This window comes from Mesoplodon mirus (assembly GCF_964341445.2).
Source record: "Mesoplodon mirus genome assembly, chromosome: 11".
In the NCBI taxonomy this organism is placed as follows: domain Eukaryota; kingdom Metazoa; phylum Chordata; class Mammalia; order Artiodactyla; family Ziphiidae; genus Mesoplodon; species Mesoplodon mirus.
In genome coordinates, this window is record NC_138987.1 from 40,346,247 (window position 1) to 40,371,647 (window position 25,401).

Here is a 25,401-nt window from a genome sequence, read left to right on the forward strand (position 1 = left end):
TTTTCAGTTAATTTTTGTATATGATGTAAAGAAAATGTCTAAATTCATCTTTTTGCATATGGATATCCAATTGTCTCAGCACCATTTGTTGAAAAGATTATACTTTCTCCTCCTGAATTGGTTGAAAATTAATTGACCATAAATGTGTTTATTTCCGTACTCACAATTATGTTCTGTCAACCAATAAGTCTATCCTATGCCAGTTCCACACTGTCTTTATTACTGTAGCTTTATCCTAAGATTCAAAATCTGGAAGTTTAAGTACTCTAACTTCATTCTTCTTTTCCAAAATTGTTTTGGCTATTCTGCCACCTTTGCATTTCCAAATGAAGTTTTAAGATCAGCTTTTCAATTTCTGCAAAAAAGCCAGCTGGGATTTTTTTTTTTTTTTTTTTTTTTGCGGTACACGGGCCTCTCACTGCTGTGGCCTCTCCCATTGCGGAGCACAGGCTCCAGACACGCAGGCTCAGCAGCCATGGCTCACTGGCCCAGCCGCTCCAAGGCATGTGGGATCTTCCCGGACTGGGGCACGAACCCGTGTCCCCCGCATCGGCAGGCAGACTCGCAACCACTGCGCCACCAGGGAAGCCCCCAGCTGGGATTTTGATGGGGTTTGCATTGAATCTACAGATCAATCTGGAGAGAATTTCCACCTTAATAATATTGATTCTTCCAATCCATGAATATGGAATGTGTCTTCACTTATTTACATCTTCTTTTCCTTTTAACAGTCTTTTATAATTTTCAGTATACAAGCCTGGCACTTCTTTTTTAAATTGACTCCTAGGTAATTTATTCTTTTTATGCTATTGTGAATGGAATTGCTTTCTGAAGTTCATTTTCAGATTGTTCATTGCTTATAGAAACATAACTGATTTTTGTATATTGATCTTGTATCCTGTGACCTTGATGAATTCATTTATTAGTTCTAGCAGTTTGTGTGTGTGTGCATTTCTTAGAATTTTCTATTACAATATCATGTTGTCTGTGAATAAAGACTGTTTTACTTCTTTCTTCCCAATCTGTATGCACTTTATTTCTTTTCTTTCCTGATTACACTGTCTAGAACTTCAGTATAATGTTGAAAAGAAGTAGCTAGAGCTGATATCATTGTGTTTTTCCTGATCTCAGGGGGAAAGTATTTAGTCTTTTACCATTAACTATGCTGTTAGCTTTGGGTTTATCGTAAGTGCCCTTTATCAGGTTAGGGAATTTTTCTATTCCTAGTTGGTTGAAAATTGTTATCCTGAATGAGTGTTGAATTTTTCAAATATTTTTTTCTGCATCTATGATCATGCAGTTTTGTCCTTGTTTCTATTAATATTTTGTACTACATTAATTGATCTTTTGGAAGTTAAACCTTGCAGTCCTGGGATAAATCTCACATGGTCGTAGCATTTAATCCTTTTTACATGTTGTTGGATTCACTTTGCTAATACTTTTTTGAGAATTTTTGCAACTATATTCACAAAGGATATTGATCTGTGATTGTCTTTTCTTGTGATCTCTTTGTCTGGCTTCGGTATCAGGATAGTATTGACCTCAGAGAATTAGTTGAGAAGTGCTCCTGCTATACCTTCTGAAAGTTTGTAAAGGATGGCTATTTGTATAAGCAATCTTTCTAGCCTTCAATGTAGAGAATTTGCACATTCTTCGTTAGATATATTTCTAGGTATTTGGGTTTTTAAAATATTATTAGAAATGATATTTTAAAACTTCTTTTTCTAATTGCTTACTGCAGGTTATAGAAATATTATTGATCTTTGCATATTGACCTTGTATCCAATGACCTTCTCAAGTCTATTATTAATTCTAATAATTATTGGAAGATTTTGGTGGACTTTCTATGTATAAGGTCATGTGAGCTGCAAATAATAACACCAAGAATAAACAGGCAGAGTACAGATTGTTTCCGGGTGCAAGAAAATGAGCCACAGCTGATGTAAATGGAAGTGACCAGGGTGATGGGCCCACGTGGAGGGAGGATGCCGGTGTGTGGAGGCAGCACACACAGCTTCGTGGAGTGGCTCTAAAGCATCTTCTAACAGCTCTGTGCCCCTCTCTACAGCAGGGGGACCTGCTTCCCAGGGCTGCCCTCTGTGGCCAGGCAACATGCCATCCCTGGCTCTCTCCCTCTGCTCTCCTTCTCCTTCCAGGTCCCAGAATGTGGCCAAGACCCAGGTAAATGGTCAGAGGGGTTGGAGCGGGCATCTTAATCGGAAACCACGCCCTCTGCAGCTCTCAAGTATCTGATGGCCATGGCTCTTGTGTGACACTCCAGAGGGTGAGCTCATTGTCAGCAGGGACTTCACCTCATTCATCTGTGAGTTCAACCTAAGTGCCCACGGCCGGGTCAGGCACCGTGGGGCAGGCACTCAATCCCCCACCTTCTCATGTTTGTCCATCAGTCTGTTTGCCGAGTGCTACATCAGTGACATATTTAGCACGGTAAGCATTATTACAGCCCTCCATTAGCGGAGATGAAGATTTCACTATTTTTAATTAAATTACTTCTTCAATATACTAATACAAGCTGAGGGGGATGAACACACAGAAGCCTTCGTTTATCTTAAAGAGGTGGTCCACCCGACACGCGAGCAGGCAGCTCAGCGCAGGGCGGAACGCGCCCACTCTGGAGCAGCCGGTTCGAATCCTGGCCCCATCACTCACTAGCTGGGAGCCTCAGGCCGGGCACGCGCCCCCACGTTCCTTTCCTCCACAAATGAGGATGAAATGAAAGAACTGAATGAAGATCATGATAGTGTCCATCCACCTCACAGAGGTGCTGAGAGGCCAAAGTGAGTGAATATGAGAAAATCACTGAAGACAGGGCCCGGCACACAGTCAGCGTCCCTATTCCTGTCCATCCTGAGAGAACAGGTCATATAGGCATCAAGATTAATGACAGCTGGTGTACCAACTAAAGCATCTCCCCCACGAAAGCAGGACCCCAAACCTTGGAATCCACACTATGCAGCGGCATTCTAGATGGACAGAGGTGTGGAGCTGCAGCCTCCAGAGCAGAGAGCAAACCCCAAACCCATAGGTCCGCCTCCAGGCCCTGGGAGCCTCCCCAGAGCCCTGCCCCACAGCGCAGACTGCCCCTCGCTCGGCGGACTTTGCAAGGTGGACACTGAGGCCGAGTAGCTCCTCTTTGGTGCTCGCTCATGTATAAGTCTGAGGCAAAGTAATTCATCGTACTCCTGGTTAGTTACTAGAGATTCAGTTATTGGATGTGCTCAGTAAATAACTAACTTGGGAAATATTGCTATGTACCAAAAGCATCCGAATGCTGCTTTCTAAAATAAACATGAAAGTGGGACAGGAGCTAATGTTTCAAGCAGAGTCATGAATAAGCCTCCCTTTGCAGTACAACTAAGTAAGTAAACAGGCTATTTTGGAACTAAGAAAATGTTCCTGTCATGGGATACAGTTGGTTATGAACCCATACACTCTAGGGTGGGGAGTGGGAGGACGGGTCAGCAGGCCTGGATTAGTCCTTAATTAAACAGCTAATGATGACTAGTCACTCCATACTTAACAATCTTGACACACGTTGTTCTCACCCCCTGGCATTTATATTGCAGTAAGTTTTATGTCTTCTATCCTCCCAACTAGACCCAGCTCTTGAGGTCAGGCTTTGTATCCCTAAGGACTCAGAATATTTCCTAGCATATAACGGGAGCACAAAAAATATTTGTTGAGTGGATAAATGAATGAACATACAGTTTTTATTGGTCCTGTTTTGAGTATTAGCCTTCTTTGAAACAATGAGTTTTTCTCCAGAGAAGGGTTTCAAAATCTTACAGAGTTGGGGCTTCCCTGGTGGTGCAGTGGTTGAGAATCCGCCTGCTAATGCAGGGGACATGGGTTCGAGCCCTGGTCTGGGAGGATCCCACATGCCACGGAGCAACTAGGCCCGTGCGCCACAACTACTGAGCCTGCGCGTCTGGAAGCTGTGCTCCGCAACAAGAGAGGCCGCGATAGTGAGAGGCCCGCACACCGCGATGAAGAGTGGCCCCCGCTCGCTGCAACTAGAGAAAGCCCTTGCCCAGAAACGAAGACCCAACACAGCAAAAATAAGTAAATTAATTAATAAACTCCTACCCCCGACATCTTAAGAAAAAAACAATCTTACAGAGTTGACCAACAGCAGTGCTTTCTTCAACGATGCACAGTCATCTTCATGTCTAAATAACTTTGTGATAATGTTTCCCTTGCAAAATTGATTTCTAGAGTTGATGCTGCAAGAGAATTAAGAGAAAAACAGGAATAAGATTATGTTCTTGAACTTTGTTCTTAATGCGAAAAAAACAAAACAAAAAGAACACCACCCTAACAGCTATAATAGTGCTTTATTTGTGGATGGCTCCTTTCCCTGGAAGTGTCATGTGCTTGTGAGGGCCCATCTGTCACTCAGTTAACATGGTACCTAGTAAGGGAGCTGGCACGGATGCAATTCCCATAGGCATCAATCAGCTCTGCTGAGCCATCACTCACCTCTTCCCGTGCCGACTAGCTGTGGCCAGCCCTCTTGCCGATCTGTGCCTTTGGTCTCAAAAAAGACCAGGAAAGACGCCTCGATCACTGCTGAGACAAACACCTCCCTGTACAGGCAGCGTGCTGTAGCCCACTCGCCAACATGGTAACTGAGGGCACACATTTCCAGTTTTGAAGCAGTGAGGATGTCAACCTTCACAACCTCTCCCTCCCTGTTGACAATGGCCATGACCACCATGACCACCTGTATTATCAGACCCATCTCCCTTTCTTGCCTCTTGCTTTCATCCCCTGAGCTCAGGGCCAGCAGTCTGCATGTACCCTTGAAGGCCCATGATCATCCATCCACTCTGGAGATCAAAGCCAACTTCACCAGGGACTCTGATCAGAAAGGGGGCTGGAGAATCTCCTAACAATATACACTTGTTGGCCTCCCTTTTCAGTGTTCAGTTAGACAGTTTGACATTTTCCACTAAATAAGGAATGATCGTGAATCATACTGGCTCTGAACAACTCTCAAATTATTTAGGGGAGTTTATTGCTGCATCTGTACAGCCGTCTTAGCTTTTTCCAGTTGTGTGAGAACATATAAACACACACACCTTTACCACCACTTTTAAGAAACATATAAAGTGGCAGAGGGCTTCCCTGGTGGCGCAGTGGTTGAGAGTCCGCCTGCCAATGCAGGGGACACGGGTTCGTGCCCTGGTCTGGGAGGATCCCACATGCCGCGGAGCGGCTGGGCCCATGAGCCATGGCCGCTGAGCCTGCACGTCCGGAGCCAGTGCTCCGCAATGGGAGAGGCCACAACAGTGAGAGGCCCACGTACCACAAATAAATAAATAAATAAATAAATAAATAAATAAATAAATAAAGTGGTAGAAATGTTGAATCTGAGTTCCTTGTGTGACCCACTAGAACCTGGCTTTCCTGAAGACCACAAGCACTGGCATGAATGGGGACAACTAAAAATGTCTCATGACATTGCAAAATGTCTCCTGGGGGGCCAAGATTGTCCCCAGTGAAGAACCACTGTTTTAAAGTAAAGAAAATTCACAGGTTAATTCCTACAGTCCTGGACAAGATGCTGTGAGACAAGAAAATTGTAAAGAAACAGAAGTAATTTCACTTAAGAAATGAACTCACAGAGCCGCATCCCAGAAATGCAATGTGTGGGGAGTGCAGTGGGCTCCGAATACCTGGAAGGCTGGTGACCACGGTAGTTCATTAAATATTCATAAATTCCCCAAGACAGGGATAGGACCCAGCAAAACGGGAATTAACTCTGTGGTACATTTTTCTTTACAAGAGAGCACAGCGCTTTCAATGAACGTGCTGAGGTTCTAAAGTCTGTTTTTTCTTTAAGATTTACAAAGGGCGGTCAGTACAGGGTGCACATCAAGATAAAATAGTTCTTAGAGGGAAAGTCTAAATTCAAAAATGTCATATTATTATTTTTTTATGTTTTGGGCCACCACTGCCCACCACAATTTATGTGATAAATATAAATCTGAAGTTATGATAGACGTTAGAATGAAAACAAAAATAATGGTGCTCAAGGCAAATAATCCACAATATTTGCACCATGCAGAGAGCGGTCGGAAAACAAGTTAACATACATTGCTCTTTTCCATATAATATTTAACAAATACGTGTTTGTACACGATTTTATAAGATTATACTTTGCTCAGAGAGTGATGCTGGCAGGGTCAGTGTGTGTATTGAGGGTACTCAGGCTCCGTTTCTGCATCCGTGACTCACTAAGCCTATGACCTAGTGAAGACCCCATATAGTCTTATTTTTTCATCTAGAAATTAGAATAATAATTATACTTACCTTATAGTTTAAGGCAGTTTTAAATAAGAAAAATATAAGGAAAATAATTTATAAGCTATACGTTACTATGCAAAAGTTGGTAATTATTCAAAGAAGACTAATTTGTCATTCAATAAATGAAGAAAAAGTAATTCAGATATTCTCTAACCTTTTACATATTATGATATGTGTAACCAAAATTTAGTTTAGTTTAGTTTTTTTTTACATACCTATTTCTTTTTGTCAGGGGAATTTTATTACTAGCTTCCAACAACTGAGGCTCATAAAATGATGTTAAAAATTGCTTCCAATTGACTTTAGTGGTGGTTTTAAGTCCAAATCTGGATTTAAAAAAAAACAAAAATAGTATTTTAAACATTTTTTTCTATAATGCTGCATGGATTAGATGCTTACTATTGAATTGAAAATGGAAGCAGTGAATTTATATGAAGTTTCATATCTAAGGTAAACAAAATAATTTAGTAAAATAATACTACAAATTGATTTTTTAAAAGCAAGGAAAAACCAAACTGATTAATACATCTCCATGTCTTTATATTCTGTTAGCAGTAGCATACACTGAAGGAAGAAACAAAGGGATTTGATTAAAATTCTAACGTTCATGAAATAATTCTTTCAAATTCATTATTTGAAGAGCTCAGTTACAGTGGTAGGCAGAATAAAGGCCCCAAGATGTTCACGCTCTAAGTCCAGAAAATAGAGAAATAAGAGAGAAGATTTCTGGAGAAAAGCTTTAGATATGCTTGGGTGAGCCCCAAGCCCAGCACAAGGTAGGATGGATGATGTGTACCCCTCACCTCAAGCCTTGTGGAGAGAACTGCTCTACTTGGGAGTTTGCTAGATGCCCCTGCCATGGGGGGATCTAATGTATCAGTGCCTGACGCCCTCATAGAACAGAAACCTTGCAGATGAGAGCTGAACTGCTAAGCCATTGACCAAAAATGGGGGCGGGGGCAGGTGGGGAGGTGTTGGCAAGACTGCTGGCTGACTCTGTCATCGGGGAAATAATGCAAAGGGTCTCGTGTGAATCTGACGTGGGCCACAAGCAAGAGAGCGAGTGTGAGTATGTGCACACACAAACACACAGGGTCATCTAGGTCCTGCCTGAGAAGGCCACCTGGAAGAATGAACAGACCTTAATAAAGAAGGTTTTCCTTCCCTGTTTCCAGGTTCCCAGGGGCTGAGGAGGGAATAAGCGATCAGCTGAGATGGAGATGCATTTGCCTTCATCAAAAACCTGTGGATGTGACAGCCGAGTGTGAAGCCCAGAGACACAACAAAGACTCTCATGAAAGGAAACACCTTCAGACAGACATCTGTTAGGGCCAGAAAGTGCGGTTTCCAGCTCACAGCAGAGCCAGTCCAATAGGAACCTTCCTGCTCCCCCCTCTTTCTCTCCTTCCTCTGGGCATTCCAGGCGTGGAGGAGTCAGAACCCAAGTTTGTAAAATATGAGGAAGGAAGAGAAGTGCAAAGCGGAGATGGGGAGAAGAAGCCATCTGTGTCCCCTTTATTCTTGCCTGCAACAGACCCTAACTGGGTAGGGAACACAATTCACGTTTAAATCAAGTCTACAGCTTTGACCATAATGTGAAACTGGCTATTGCAATTACTAAGCTGAGGCTCTTTGTGTGATCCAAAACAAACCAAAAAAATCAAAGTCTGCTCATGCTTTCATCCAAGGGAAAAAGAACTAATCCAACTGAGAAAATTTAAAGGGACAGTGGGCAAGAAAATTAAGTTGCCTTAAGATTACAGTCCATGAGTCTTGCCAACTCAACTGAGGTTACATTTGCACGCATCCATCCAACTATCCATCCATTCATCCATCCATGTGTGGTGCCAAGCCACCATCTTTTCTCACTTGAATTACTGCTATAGTCTCCTAACTGGTTTCCTTGTACTTACTCTTGCCTTCCACCAATCTATTAATATTTTCATACTTTAACCAGCCTGCACTTTTTGAAATGCATATGTGATCAGATTACTCTCTTGCTTAAAATCTCTCCATGCCTCCCCACGGCTCTTAGGATAAGAATTAAAATCCATCAGTAACGTACAGCTTGCACAGTTTGACCCTGCTCACATCTTCAGCCTCATCCCATATCGTGCTGCCCCTTGCTCTCTTGGCTACAGCCATGCTGGTCCTTTGGTTCTTCAAAAGGCTTGTGCTCTTCCTCGCCTCAGGCCCGTATGCTTGTTGCTGCCTTTGCCAGTTGCCACATTCTCCCCACTACCTACCTCCCCCACTTTAGGTGGTTAATTCCACTCCTCTTTCAAGTCTCAACTATGTCTCTATCCTTTATAGTATTTATCCCTACCTAAGTATTAATATCATTCGCAGTCAACACTTGTATAGTGCTTTGATTATGATTATGATTATAGCAGCTAATGCTTGATTGGTTATTACTTCTACTTCTGCTATTAGCACCATGTATGTGGTCATGAGGAAGAGAGAGAATTGATTGACTAATTGATTTCATTACACGCACATGGCAACACATAATAAGTAGATTGTGACCATGGTTTAATTCACTGCTATTCGCATACAAAACAAAGTTTCATCTTTCATACTCAATCTTGCTTCCCCAAACTTTGCCCACTATGTTGATACAGTTTGTTAATGCTGTATATTTTCACCTTAAGTTTCAGCAAGTTAAAAATTAATTTTTTATATTGGAAACACTGTGGCTACTATTAAAATTAGAATCAGCTGCATATATTATGTTTAGGAAATTACCTTGCTCTTTGGTAAAATATCAAATTAGATCTTCACTACATACCATATACTAAAATAAACTCAAAAGAGATCAAAAAGTTAAATGTAAAAGCTAGGACCATTGAAAAATGAAAAAAAAATTTAGGCATATATTCATCTGGTATTTGAATGAGAATGGATTTTTAAGCAAAATTTAAGAAATAAACTTACTTAATTACATCAAAATAAAAAATTTCTGTATACCAGAAATATTAAAACAAAGTTTAAGAGAAAAACAACAGACTTATAAAGTTACCTATCATAGTTATGCATAACAAATTGTTAATATTCTTAAAACACAAAGTGCTTATACAAATTAATACGAAAATATTAACTTAACTTCTTTCAGTATGGTGGAGTAAGATCCTATTGGACCAATTCTCTTACAGATAATCACAACAAACTCTGGGCATAATATCAAAAGTAGCTACCTAAAAGCACTATAGAGTGAACAGAAGTGGGCAAACTCTGGTGGGAAATCTGTGCTGAGAGGAGCTGAGTTGTGAGAAGTATTTTCAGTGCATCTAGCCCAGGGCCAGGCACTGCAGCATGAGGGGTGGCACAGGCACCAGTACTAAAAAAAAAAAGTGGCCTTTATAGCCTGGAAAACTAGAAGATCAAACCCAGGTAAATCATAAATCTAGAGAGAAAGAGGAAATCCTGGAAGAGAAAGGGGCAGAGAGGGGTCCCCAAATTCTGTCCCACCACATTTCTGGCTGGTTCCTGAATCTCACGTGATCAGAACCTACTCAAACTAGCTTAGCTAAACACAAAAGATCTGAATTTAAGATCAGAACTGCCACCCGAGAAACAGAATATGCAGCTTGAGTTCAAACAAGATAAGTACGTACTAAAACAAAAGAAACAACATTCATTGAAACAGTAATTATAACAGAATTTGCAGTCTCCATGATTTAACATTCAAATTTTCCAGGATAGAATCTAAAATTACAGGGATACAAAAAAAAAAAAACAGGAAAATGGAACATTAGTAAGGAGAAAATAAAGTCAACTGAGAGAAATCCCAAATAACCCAAATGTTGGTATTATCAGACAAGGATTTTAAAAGCAATGATTATAAGTATCATCAATGAAACAAATGAAAACATGCCTAAAATGAGTCAAAAGATAGGAAATCTCAATAGAGAAATGGATATAATAAAAAGAACTAAATGGAAATTTTAGAATGATAAAAATACTATCTGAAATTTTTTTTAAAATCACTTGACAGAATTAACAAAAGAATGGCGAGAATAAAGGGGAGAATGAGTGAACTTAAATACAAATCAACCAAAACCACCCAGTATAACACAGAATACACTTATATTTATAAAATGAATAGAGTCTCAAAGACATACTATAAGACAGTCTTACATACATGTAATTGCAGCCACAGAAGGAGAGAAGAGAAAGAATAGGGCAGAATAAAAACTAATACTTGAAGACATAAAAATGACATTTCCCCCAAATTTAATTGATATACATTTACAGATTTAAGATGTTTAGCAAACACCAAGCAGTATATCCATGGAAAAGGCCAGGCCAAAGCACGTCACAGTTAACAAAGCTGAAAGTCAAATTCAAAGGGTAAATCTTGAATGCAACAAGAGAAACATTACTCACTACATACAGGAGGACAACAAGTTAATAAATGACTTCTCATCCAAAACACTGGAAGCCAAAAGGAGTGGAACATCATAATAAAGTGCTGAAAGAAAGAACAGTTACCCAAGAGTTTTCCATCTAAGAAAATATCATTCAAAAATGAAGGAGAAATAAACACATTCCTAAATAAAACTAAGGGAATCCATCTTTAGTACACCTATACCTCAACAAAGGAAGTTCTTCAGGCTGAAGGAAAATGACAGAAGATGGAGATCATGGCTCCTCAGAAAGGAATTAAAAGAGGGTTAGAAATAGTAAATATCTGAAAATTTTTTAAAGGCTATTTTTTTGCTTTTTTTTCTTCTTTATTTGTTTATGGCTATTTAAAGAAAAAAAAAAGAAAGAAAGAAAGAAAAAGAAAAACCCACATTATTTTCTGGAGTTTATAACATAGGTAGATATAATACATATATTATCCATAGTACAAAGGACATGGGGGGCAGGATATAGACCTATGTGTTACATGGGTTCTACATTTTATGTGAAGTGGTACAGTATTAACTGTATGTAGACTGGAAACACTTAAAATGTATATTATAGTCCACAGAACAACCATTAAAAATTATGCAAAGAAGTATATCTACAAAGACTTTAATAAAATTAAAATTAAATTCTAAAAACAATTTCAAATAATCTAAAAAGAAGGCCAGAAAAAATAAACAAAAAGCAAAAGGAGAAAAAAGTGGGAAACCTAAATCCAAACATATCAATAACTATTTAAAATATTAATGGACTAAATGTGTTAATTAAAAGACAGACATTATCAGAATAGATTTTTAAAAAGCAAGATGCAAATTTATGCTGTCATAAAAGAGATACATTTAACTTAAAGACACAGATAGGGTAATATTGGGGTGGCCAAAATGTTCGTTCGGGTTTTCCATACCATCTTACAGAAAAACCCGAACGAACTTTTTGGCCAACCCAAATATAAAGAGGATACTAACTTAAGCCACGTGATCAAGGTCAACATCAATGGTGACAAATCATACTGATACTATGTACCCTTGACATAATGTAATGAGAATGGTACTTGACCTCCATGGTCTTCTTCCCATTACCCTAATCAGCCAAATCCCAACTGAGGGACATTCTATAAAATATCTGACCAGTAATCCTCAAAACTGGCAAGGTCATCAAAACAACAAGGAAAATCTAAGGAACTGTCAGAACCAAGAGGAGGCTAAGGACACGTGACTACTAAATGTAATGGCGTATCCTAGGTAATAACATGGAACAGAAAAAAGAATATTAGGGGAAAATTGAGGAAATATGAATAAAGTATGGATTTCAGTTAATAATAATGTATCAATGTTAGTTCATTAATTGTAGAAAAAATGTACCATACTAATGTAAGATGTTAATAAGGAAAACTGGGTGTGGGATATACTGAAACTCTCTGTACTATCTTTGCAATAATTTTGTAAATGTAAAACCGTTCTAAAATAAAAAAGTTATTTTTAAAAAGCATATTGAGCGAACATTATAACTAGCTTTATGGCAATACATTTGATAAGTAAGATGAAATGAAATTTGTTGAAAAACACGTATTATCAAGAATGACCCAAGAAGAAATAGAAAACTTGAATAGTTCTATATTAACTTTTAAAATCGAATTTATGATTTTAAACATTCCCCAAAAGAAAACTTCAAGCCTAAATAGTTTCTCAGGTGAATTCTATCAAACATGTAAGGATAATAAAAATAATAACAATGGGGCTTCCCTGGTGGTGCAGTGGTTGGGAGTCCGCCTGCCGATGCAGGGGACGCGGGTTCATGCCCCTGTCCGGGAGGGTCCCGCGTGCCGCGGAGCGGCTGGTCCCGTGAGCCATGGCTGCTGAGCCTGCGGGTCCGGAGCCTGTGCTCCACAGCAGTGAGAGGCCTGTGTACCACAAAAAATGATAATAATAAATAAAAAAATAATAATAACAATGGCAGTCAGAATGTAGAGGGGAAGGAGACATTTCCCAACACATTTTCCAAGGCCAGTGTTACTCTGATCCCAAAACCAGGAAAAAAATTTACAAGAAATGGCAACTTTAGAAAAATACCACTCATGAAAAAAGATGCAAAAAAAATCTTAATAAAGATTAGCAAATAAAATCAAACAATATGTTAAAAGAATAATATATCATGACTAAGTGGGGTTCAATCCCAGGATGCAAGGTTGGCTTAACATTTGAAAATCAATCTGTGTAATTCACAATATTAATAGAATAATGGAGAAGAACTATATGATCATCAGAATAGCTGCAGAAAAAAAATTGACAAAAACCAGCATACATGGTTTAAAAAATTCAGCAAAGATGTTCATTTTGGAATTTTAAAAATACAGATATATGCTATTTTACGAGAAATACACTGAAACCATGACAATAAAAGAGTGAAAACGAGAGGTTGGGAAAAGAGATACCTGACAAATACTAATCAAAAGAAAAGTGTTATGAGTATTTTAATAGCAGATTAGATAGACTATAAAAGCCAGAGGGATAAAAGGGTAGTGATACAATTACAAAGGGGACAGTTGGCCAGGAAGATGACGAAGCTTCACTTCCAGATATGTGCACCAGGAGGCATACGAGATTTATAATTCCTTATATTAGCACTTGGGAGTTCACCCTGCTGTTGCCTCTTGCGCCCTGTTCCACTGAGAATTCTGGGTGGGTGACATGACAAAGGTCATCATGACTCCGAAATCCCTGGATCCCTGGCTAGAACACGTAAATACCACCACATCTCTGGCCGCCCTCAGCCTCCTAATACACTCACTCTACGTGCCCATCAGTCTTCACAGCCATCATCCCCTGCCAGCCACTCTGGCCAGGAACTCTTTGTTATTTATTTCTGCATTCTTAGCACCTCCCACAATGGCCAGCAGAGAAAAGCACTCAGTAGTCATCCATAAAATTATAATTTTGAAGACTATGAAGCCAATGTGAAGAATGGTATAATATGCATTCCTATTTAAAAAGCAAGATATAAAACTGTAGGTGCATTTTGATTACAAATATGTAAAAATTATATATGTACATGGATAAAAAGTGGAAAAGAATGTGGAAAAATGAAAACAGTCAATTGGTTATGTAAGGTGGATGGTGACTTTTTGTTTTTGATTTCTATTACTGCTACTACATGATTATTTGTGCAATTTTGAAAATGAAACAAAAAGAAATGGCTATACAACTCTTAGCTATCCAAGAAAGTAATTCCTAAAAGATTTCACTATGTACAGGCAGGAAAATAGAGCTGTTTTCTGAGCCATGGAAATATTTATGCCCTTCGCTCTAGAAGCCATGGTGGTAACACACAGGCGACTCTCTCTGGACACACAGGGTGCTGAGAAGGGAAGGAAGTGCTATGGGAAATGGGTCCAGCTGGTCTAGCTCAGTCTTATTTTTTCCTTCTCGTTCTCTAATGCCCCTTCCTTTCTAGGTAACCTCAAGGTGTCCTCCAACTATTCAGAGTTTCACAGGACAATCTTTCCATCAGCCTCAACCCCATGTCCCCTGAGAAAAGGTTCTCTGAGTTACCTGGACAGAAAACCAGGTAAATTAAAGACAGTATTCCTCACCCAAAGTTTGGTCTATATATACCATTTCCAACTAAAAGTAAATAGGAGTCCTTGGAGAAATGGCTGATTCCAGGTCTGGGCAAGAGATGTACCAGAAGACCCTAGAGCATCTCGTTATACCAAGAAATGCTATCAAGGACTACTAGGGGGCTTCCCTGGCGGCGCAGTGGTTGAGAGTCCGCCTGCCAATGCAGGGGACACGGGTTCGTGCCCCGGTCCGGGAGGATCCCACATGCCACGGAGCGGCTGGGCCCGTGAGCCATGGCCGCTGAGCCTGCACGTCTGGAGCCTGTGCTCCGCAACAGGAGAGGCCACAACAGTGAGAGGCCCACGTAACGCAAAAAAAAAAAAAAAAAAAGACTACTAGGGTCACACCAGCAGGCCTCCAGAGCCAACACAAAAAGCCTCCCAGTGGCCAAGACAGAACAAATTGAGTATCAAGGAGAATAATAACTGTAATAAATTGAAAGACATCAAATATGTTAACATTCATGAGTTCATAATAACATTTTTTTTAAGAAAAATCACTCATTGCTCACTTCTGGAGGATGCTAGGAAACCAATTCATTATTTTGAAAAGTAGTAAGTGAAGGGAAAGAACCAAGGAGATCCTCCCTTTCTTACACTAACTGTCTCATTGTTACCAAATGGTTGGAAAGGGGAAGTTTGCATTACAGAAGTACTCCAACTAATAAAGGAGAAACAGTAGACACAGAGCGTCACCACCTTACAATCCCTAGTGAACTGATGGATATAGGGGTGATCAACAAGGGCTGCTAACGTCACAAGAAGAAAGACAAGCAGTCCATACATGCTTGCTACCACCTATGAAGTGTTCTTGCCCCTCAAATTGAACCTGGATCTGTGCATGTATCAATTCAGGGGCAGGGATTGGGGGTGAGGGAGACAGGAGAGCATGTTACATGTCACTGTGGGTTGCAATCAGTCAGATTCAGATTGTAAGAAACTCTACATAACAAACAATCCAGACTTCTTCTACAAGTGCATCTTAAGGGGGGAAAATTAACAAATGGAGAGAGACCCTGCAGGTTAAAAAAGAATTGTGGCAAATCAATCAATTGCAATGTACAGATTTGATTTGGATCTCGACTCAAATAAGTTATAAAAGAAAATGTGAGACAATCGGTTAAATTTGAACTCTGACTGGATATTTATTAATATTATTGATAATTCTATTAGGTGTGAAACAGTATTTTCACCATGTTTCTAAAAAGAGTTCTTATCGACAGACATAGATCTTTTCAATGAAATATGTCTGGTATTTGCTTCAAAAATATCTGAGGTTGAGGAAAAATGGGCAGGGATAGCAATGAAATGATTGACCATGAGTGGGAAGTTGCAGACGGGTAGTGGGAGCATTCGTGGATTCATTACATTATTCTCTTTACTTCTGCATGTGTTTGAAATTTTCAATAGTAAAAAAGTCTAAAACATTAATAAAAAATAAATAAAGCTGTTCCTGATCCTCACAGTTGACGTTTAGGGGAAAAGAATGTCAAGGAAACAACGGGACTCTTACCTTTTCATTAACTGGATGAAAATTCTTCTTGGTAATCGGTATACAAAGGTGTCGAGGACAATCTTTAGGTAATTCAAAGATACATATCCACGTTTGGATGGGTCCCCTGCACTCAGGGCCTTTTCAACCTTTTCACAGGACTTTGAAAGCTGAGGTGAATTAAAATTAGAGTACAGCATTCACAGAAATCAGCGGCACAGAGCTGCTCAACCACTTTATTTTCACCAAAACCTCTTCACATTTTCCTTTCCAAAACTGATCAAAAAGGTTACTATGGCATGTACTGAACTTCAAATGTTTAATTGATGAGCTCCCTACAAAACAGTATCCCCAGTCACAGCTACTCAGCTGACAAGGCAGACAAGTTTCTCAGGGAAAAACAGCACATACAATAGCTCTAACTCAAATTTCAGAGCTAAAAATACTTGGTGGATCTGCCAGTTTGATACATCTTTCTTAATATACTTTCAACCCATCCCTACTGTGAGCCCATGCCAGGCTGCTCCTGATTAAGTCAGTTCAATCCAACAAAAAGCTGGTAACATTTTATTAAAAAAAGAAGTAGCTTTGACTGTAAGGGAAATCGTTAGGATTTCATAAACATCGTACACATTGGACATTTCTTTAATTATCCTTTTTTGTGTGTGTGGGGAATTACAAAGAACCAGGGTGAATCAGCTTCGCTTATGGGACTTCTAAAATGCAGTAAAGTAGGTTAACCACTGATTTTTATATGACTCATAAAAATGCTATGAAGATTGCTTTTATTTCCAAAGGTTTTCCTGCTGTTTATTACTGAGTAATAACAATATTCTTCGATATTTCCAACCCTCTCCACGTTGTCTGAATTCACTTTTTTCCTGCTAACTGGGATACAAAGATAAACAAAAGAAACACCAACTTGGTGTAAAAGGTGACGTTTAAAAAGCTGCTGGAACATGGAAATATATGTACAAGTGTCTCTCCCCACTAAAGGAATAAGAAGCACATTCGTTAAGACTTCCTGAAGGTGCACAGGAATATTGGAAATCTAAGGGGAAATCTTTAAAAGAATCTAGAGACTTACAGGGCCTAAGCTTCTTAGAAAGTTGCATAAAATTAACCCAAAGTGTGGCTAAATGTGCCCATCTCTCTCTCGGGGAGGTGGGCTGCCTGGGGGAAGCCTCTAGTGGAGGGAAGCCAAAGCCAGACATGGAGTCTGGTCTCAGTATATTTATTGGATTAATGAAATCTGCTTTTAATATTTTAATGACATTTAGTCTCCAATCAGGTTCTTTTTCAGGAGAGTGTTTTGACATAATCCAGAGCTCTTAGAAGAAAAGCAGGAATGAAACAAAAGTAATGTCTTTGTTTTTCTTTTTCTTTTTTTTTTTTAAGACTTTATTGAATTTGTTACAATATTGCTTCTGTTTCATGTTTTGGTTTTTTGGCCATGGAGGCATGTGGGATCTTAGCTCCCTGACCAGGGATCGAGGGATCTGATCGAACCTGCACCCTCTGCATTGGAAGGTGAAGTATTTACCACTGGGCCGCCAGGGAAGTCCCCAGAAGTAATGTCTTTGTGACATGTAAAACCTTTTAGGAATTTTCATCATTACTGTTTATAATGAAACAAACAAAAAAATGCAAGAAATTCAGCAAAGTATAAAAAAGGACATAAAGATACCGGAAGTCTCACTACCCACAGGTTTTTATATAGTGTTCCAGAAACTCCAACATGATCACATAAACATATAATTTTACAAAAATGGGACCATACTACACTTTCAGTTTTGACAAATGCTTTTTTCATTTAACAATATGTCATGAAACTTTTCCCACAAGAACTAGTGTGTATCTGCATCACACTTTTGAAATGATACGTGGCAGCCATCATGTTATGGATGGACAAGCAAAAGGTACACCCATTTTCCATGTTTAAACATTTGGTTTTTATAAATGTTCCCCTAACCCCCAATCTAAATGAGGCTCCCCTTGTTATTCTCTCTTATAATACGCTGTCCTTTTCTGTCATACCACTCTAGGAAAATGGTAGTTACGAATGTGTATTTGTTTAACATCTCTCTCTCCCTGATGTAAGGTCACGCAATCTCCATGAGAGCCAAGATTGTGCCCTGTTTTGTTCACTAATAATTATCTAAAATTAAGCACAATTTGGCATGCAGTAGGTACTCAATAAATATTTGTTAAAAATGGATACATTTTTACCAAAAATGTTCTAAAGAAAGGCTGTAAAATATAAGGAGCTATCTGACACATCAGTAAAACGAGAAATAAAATTTAAATTATAGCTGAAATGCCATTTAATCTGCATCAGACTGGTAAAAATGTACAACTCTAGTGATATCAAGAGTTGGTGGGTACATTGGACAACAGGAATCCTCATATGCTCCCAATGCGAGTGTGAATTGGTATTCTGAAAAACAACTGGATACTGCCAGTGAAAGCTGAGGAGCATGTTCCCTACAACCTAGCAAGGAATGCTGGGTGTAATTCCCAGAGACACCTTAGCAGGCACGCACCAGAAGATATGGAGCCAACCACTACGGTGGCATCGTCTGGATGAGCACAAAATAGGGAGCAATCCAAATGCCCATCCCTGGGCAGCGCATAATTTGTGTATATATAGCTAATGGAGAACTGTACAGCAGTGAAAATGAAAATACAGCTACCTCCATAATATGAGTGGATCTCATCCTAAGCACAAGCAGGATGAAAATAAATGGCTTTACAACTATGCAAACACACTACAGAAAAAGAAAGAAACAAACAAACATCAAGCAAAAGACAAAGAACCCAATCTGTAGGAGAACAGGATACAAATATATATATATATATATATATATATATATATATATATATATATATATATATATATATATATATCACCAGCAAAGCTTTCATACTATAAAAAGGAACTAAATAAGAATATGAATTCATTAAAAGAAAAGCTTGAAGACAATATGATAAAACAATGAAAGAGAGTAGAAGGATATTTCAAAGCTAAGAAAATAGAAAACAAAAACAACATCATTACAGGAACTAATAACAAATTAGAAACAGCAAGAATAAAAGATAAGGCTGAAATTAAAATTAATAGTAAAGGAATGGCTTGGGAATTCCCTGGCAGTCCCGTGGTTAGGACTCAGCACTCTCACTGCCAGGGCCCTGGGTTCCATCCCTGGTCGGGGAATTAAGATCCTGTAAGCCATAAGGTGTGGTCAAAAAAAAAAAAAAAAGAAAAAAAAAGAATGGCTTGAAAGATTCCCAGTGAAGGCAGAGGAAAAGGACAAAAGTATTATGGCATTTTGAGAGAAGATGATTACCATCAAGGATAGACAAAGATGATCCAATATAGGATAACTGAGGATACCACTGAAGGAAGGAAAGATGGAAGGAAGACAGAAGGGAGGGAGAGAAGGATGGAGGCAGAAGGTTTTAGTGACGTGACACAGGGAAAATTTTCCTGAAGTGAAGAACTAAGTCTGTACATCAAAAGAATATACTGTGTTCCAGGAAACTTTGGCAAAATGCTCCATGCCAAGACAGCTTAGTTTTGCTTTTTAATTTCAAGGATTAAGAAAAAATAGTTTAGGCATCCTGGTAGAATAAAAAATTATCTACAAGGGGGAAAAAGTCAGTTGACCTCAGGATTCTTCTCAAGAACACCCAATGCCAGAAGACAATGTAGAAAAACAACATTTTGAGGAAAAGAAAGAATGATGGAAGAATTATACCCAGCTAAGTTGTTGTTCTAACAAAAAAAAAAAGGGAGAGATAGTATGAAAAAACAAAAGGAATAAAGCACCCATGAGCCTTTCTTGAGGGAATTACTTGACAATGAAATCCAGCCAGCCAAAGAATAAATCAAAATAAAGAACTCTGAAAGGGATAAGCTATGATAGCACTGGAGTAGAGTGATGTGCATTAAATCCATGTAAATGTAAAACGCAGGCAAAACAACTGGGGGAATTACAGTAACAGAACAAAATGTAAATGTTATAAACTCTGACTGAGAACAAAATATAAACAGCAAAAATTGTGTGGTGGGAGGGGTTGGGAAGAAACACTGCAAGTGCCAGTCACAAGGAGTTTCATAGCCAGCCCGTGCTGACTGTAATTGAGACATCCTTCAAAACACCATCATTTCTCCAACTCTTCACGGTTTTCTTAATCTCTTTTTTTGTCTCAAAACCCTTTTTGGGACCTGATATCCCTTGTGGTAAAGAAATATTTATCCAAAGTTCAGAAATATCTTTGGCTTCACTTGAGGACATTATCACGTGGAGCACCCGGGGTTCAGACGGGGCCCCAGGACTCTCTGGCGGGGTAACCTGGGCCAGGTCATTAAACCCCCTCGCGCTTCAGGTTCCTCATCTTGAAACCGGAATGATAATGGTGCTTAACTCCGGGAGTTGCCGTGAGGCCTGAACACCTGAGAGGCGCTTACAACACTGCCTGGCACAGAGGCAGCCCCATAAAAGGGTTAATTATGAGGGTGATGACGATTTTTTTTTTTTTACTTCTGGTAAATTAAAAGAAATTTAAATTAAATATGATTTATTTGTAAAAAGGAGCATGATTCTCTTCTTATAAAATTATTTCTATCTATGTATCCACCCACCCACCTGCCGATGCAGCAATCCTTCTATACATAGAATAAAGACAGGCCTAGAATTATGTTCACCAAATGTTGCCTTTGATTATTTCTGGGTGGTGGATTTTGAATAATTTATTACTTTCTTCTTTATACTTTTCAGAATTGCTTACATTTTTTGCAATGGTCATGTTTTCATAAAAACAATAATTCATTAACAACAACAAGAGAAAACAAGTTTTACCGATTTACCAACAGAATATTCATGCGCTCCCCCTCCAACGCCCTCATCAATATTGGCTTCTGTTATTTTTTTCCTCATTGACGATTTTCTACTGAAAATTTTATATTAATAATTTATAAAAGTTCTACATATGTTAGGAACAGTTATTATTTATCTGTCATTTACGTGGCACATGCTTTGCCAAGTTTATCATTTGTTTGTACAAAGTTTTGCTGTACAAATACTTTCTCATTTTAATATAGTCAAATTTATCAGTCTTTTTCTTTATGGCTTTGGGGCTTTACTTCATGCTTAAAAGTCTAAATTTCAAGATTAAAAATTTTCACCCAGATTATTTATTTTTAAATTTAAATAGTGGGGGCATACAGAATTTCTTTTGGTGTGGAGAGTGGAAGGTTCCAAGCTTTTTTCCCCACATGGCTGGCTAGCGAATTATCCCAATAATAATTACTGAAACTTCTCCTCCCTCGTCCCCACCATACTTTATTGGAATGCCTCACATCATATGCTAAATTCATATATCAAGATTGGCCCACCACCCAACTACTGTTTTAAATCAATTTGAATGTTCACTGCTGCACCACCGTCATAATATCTTAATTATTATACCTTTAAAAATATTTTATACGTGATAGGATAAGCCCTCTATTGTAACTTTTCAAAAGAAAAAAATATATATATATATATCCACCCAGATGTAGGGAGAGAAGGTGTTAATACTAAATCTTCCAGTCCAAGAGCTAGAAAAGCCCTCTTCATTTTTTCAGGTTTTCCTTTATTTTACTCAATAAAGTTGTATCATGTCTTTATATAAGTCTTAAATTTTCCTTATGACATTTAGTGTGTGGGTAGCACCAAGGAAGTACTTAATGTCTCATCATCGTTACCATGATCCATGCATTGTTGTTATGAGAAGCTGGAGGAGGTCCCAGGGCTTGAGGAAGCAGAGGTGGTTCAAAGCTGTTTAGAAATAACGTCTAGACCTAATGGTCTTCCACAGCCATCTACTCTCTCTGTTCACACTTTAGATAACCCTGGCACTAGGAGAACGTTCTTACCTCTTGGCAAAAGGTCCTCTCAATTTCATCTAAGGAGCAGTTTTTCCAGGTATCTTCAGATGAAACAGGACTGGGGAGGTACTCTCTTTTGGAACTTTTGACTCGTTGATCCTCCCATGGGACCTCTATTAAGACAAAAGAACTCCAGTTTATGAAGACTGTCAAATGTGTATTTGAATATTAAGTGTTTCCTTTTCATCATCATCTGTCTGGTAAAAATTAAGACTCAAATAAACCAAAAACATGAACTATATAATAAGTGCTGTTGAAATAACTGGACGGACATTTTAGAAAAAAATAAAATTAATCTACTTGCTACCTTATCTAGGCTAAATCTGGATAGAGTAAATATATACTAAACACACTAATAAAACCATAAAAGTAGTGGAAGAAAATTAAGATGACTATACATAATACATGTAATACATAATCACTGTGTGAAAAGTCCCTTCCAAAGAACACATTAGAGCCAGAAATCATTTAAATAATGGATAGGTCTGACAATATAAATATTTAATTTTTGTTTGTTAAAAAAATACACAAATAACAATGAAAGAAAAATGAGTGGGAAAAACTATTGTTAATATATGTGAGACATGCAGGTTAATTTCCTCAATATATGAGTAGCTCTTATGAATCAAAAGGATAATATAAATCCCCAATCACACAACAGACTAAGGTTTAAACAGGTAATTCACATTAAAAAAGGATTTTTAAAAAGCCAAGAAATGTATGAAAAACTGCTCAAACTCATTGGTAATTTAAAAGGTCTAATTAACACAAGTTAATTTTTCCCTACTTGTCAAATAGGCAGGGATTAAGGCAAATGACAAAAAAAGAAATCAGTGCTGGCTTGTATACAGAAAATGTGGTCCCTGAATATTCTCAAATCCCCTTCTAGAACTTTACACTAATGGAATAATAGGACAGATGCATATGTGTAAGGATCTGTTCTATCCTGTTTATAAGAAGGGAAAAAATGGAACAATTTAAATGCCCATTAATAGAAGACTGGTTTTATAAATGATGGTTCATAGACATTAACAACAAAGGGCCTGTCTAAAGCATGAATGCAAAAACTTTTCCTTGATATTGTTTCATGATTGAAAGAAAGAACAAGTAGCATAATTTAATTTTCATTTTAACGCTTATTTTGTGTACTTGCTTATCTATCCATCCATCCATCCATCTATCCATCTATCTATCTATGCACCAGAAACAAAATCTGGGAGGATAATACGCCAAAAGAATACAGTGGTAGGATTATAGGGAGGTGTGATTTTGTGTTTTTGTGTTTTCTGGACTTTTTGCAACAAGCACTTATTATTTTTATAATAAAAGAGAATAAAATAAATCTAAGATATAGCCATTTTCTTTCTCAAAGTCAACTGCAAAGAATCACAAATGATTTCCCAGATTTATTTCCTAAAATGTCTGCAAATGAGCTCCACTCAAATTAAGCACTCTTGTAACTACTCAGCTGCAGTTAAACTGCTAGTCATCTGGAATTCCATTTCCTACCTCAAGAAAAAGAAGAAAAAGAAAAGAAAAAAAGTAAGTCTCCCCCAGTAGACCCCCTCTGGCTACATGATAAGATACAAAACCAGCTCTTTAGAACACAGTCCGGAATTCCGTGGCTTCAGTGGGCCTAGCATTTGAAACATGGGCTCTCAGAGCATAGAAGCTGCGAGAGCCTCACTGAGAGACAAGGGAGCCACGCAGGTATCACTCGGTGAGGCAGGTCTCAGCCCCGGCTTTCTGATGCCTTGGTCCTGCACTTACTCTGCGCTGGGCACTGCTACTCTAATGGGGGCTTAGAGGACACACACAGCACGTCTAGGGAAACCCCTTGGTGCTCCGTAGACAGCACGCCAGGGTGGAGGGCAGAGGCGGGGCCGAGGCGTGAGGCCCGCCCCCGGAGGGAGCTCACCCCCAGTGCGGGACCTCCGCCGTACAGCTCTAGCTGCTTCTGCAGGCTGGCCAACAAACTCGAGGAAGCCACGTCCAGTGACTCTGCTCACATCACAGTTAGACCAGCTTTCGCTCTTCTGTGCAGCTGAATAATTCCTGCCACCTCCCGATTTCCCCAAAATTTCCTCTGAAGGATTCTAGCTGATTTGAAATGGAGTAGAGAGGAAATCCAAAACTTAAGGGGGCAAGTATGTATTTCATAGGTGCAGCAAAAGGAATTCAGCCCCCAATGTCATTTCTTCATGTGCCCAAAGATTTGGTGCTCTTGACAAGCAAGGTCTTGATGGCGTCTTCAGAACAAAAGTAGCAAAAACAGAAATATGCAAAATTCACAGAAAACAAATATTGTTCCATGTATAGAAAAGTCACAGATAATGGGCTGCTGCAGATGAATGGAGACTCCCTTCTTACAGTACTTAATAAGAAGCAAAAGAAAAAAATAGTAAAAATTAGTAAAAGTAGTAAAAATAAATGTATTTATTTATTAGCAAAGCAAATAAATAAATAAATTTACTAGCATAAACTGAAGCAAGAAGAAACTTAATATGGGCAGCCAGAAAGTTTTGCTTCCAGTTATGGTGGATTTGCTCATATTGAAGCAAACCTCCCAGCAGATAACAATTATAAACTCTAGCCAAAATATAAACAAAAAACTCTCTGAAGGCAATGGAGAGCAAATGACATAAACTGGAGTCAACCCTTGGAAAAATGGAGTTTCTTGTTATTTGGCCTTCTGCCTGAGGACAGGCTTCACCTGGAACCTTATGCTAAGTGGCTAGAGTTTAGATATAAACCCAGGATCTTACTGGTTTTAGGAATCAAAAAAAGAGAATTCAGGACTACCACAGCAGCTAAAAAGTAAGGAGGGAAAGCATAAAAAGAAAGGCATAGCAGAGGATCTCCAAAGCCCATGAAAAAACTCTGCCAAAATCACTGGCTAACACTGGGAACTATAGATGTGTAGAGCAGAAAACAAGATGCCCAGCTAAGGCTAAAACAGCAGAAAAAAGATCTCACGTGTTGACCCCCTCAGGGAAGACAAAGATTAGTCTTCTACTAAAGTAAACTGGCTACTAAAACAAAAACTTAAATTCTTCAGAGGAACATAACAGACTCCATAGTCTCTACAATGCAAAATTCACTACATCCAGGATAAATTCCAAAATTACTAGACATAGGCAGAAAAAAAAAAATCCCACAGGAAACTATGATCCATATTTTTTTAAAAAGGTAATCAATAAAGACCAAATCCTAAAATGACCTAGATGTTGAAATTAGCAGGTTAAAGTTTGAAAGCATTTTAAAATTTAAATTTTTTAAATAAGTGTTTGAGAATATGAAGGAAAATATACTACTAATGAAATGAACAGATAGGTATTCTCAGAACAATAGAAGCTGAGCAATATATCCTGTATTTCCTTTGTTTGTTTGTTTTTTGGCCACACCACATGGCTTGCCTGTGTTTATAGTGTATGTAAAAGTATGATGTATGACAGCAATATAACAAAGGACAGGAGAGAAGAATTCAGAAAATGCTTTTAAAGTCTATAATTCATGTGAATTAGTATAATATTATCTGAAGATAGATTCTGATTAGCTAAAGATGTATAATGGAATAAAAATAATCAATCCAAATTTCTTAAAATTACACAAACTCTACAG

The 25,401-nt window shown here is 38.5% G+C and overlaps 1 protein-coding gene across 1 annotated transcript in view; it reads right to left on the reverse strand.

The window, feature by feature from the left end:
* Positions 1-25,401, reverse strand: part of EFCAB6 (EF-hand calcium binding domain 6) — a 202,887-nt gene that overhangs the window by 130,684 nt on the left and 46,802 nt on the right. Inside the window, 4 exon segments of the mRNA XM_082634692.1 lie at positions 4,139-4,244; positions 6,546-6,656; positions 15,870-16,018; positions 21,769-21,893. Of these exon segments, the coding sequence (XP_082490818.1) occupies positions 4,139-4,244; positions 6,546-6,656; positions 15,870-16,018; positions 21,769-21,893 (491 nt within the window).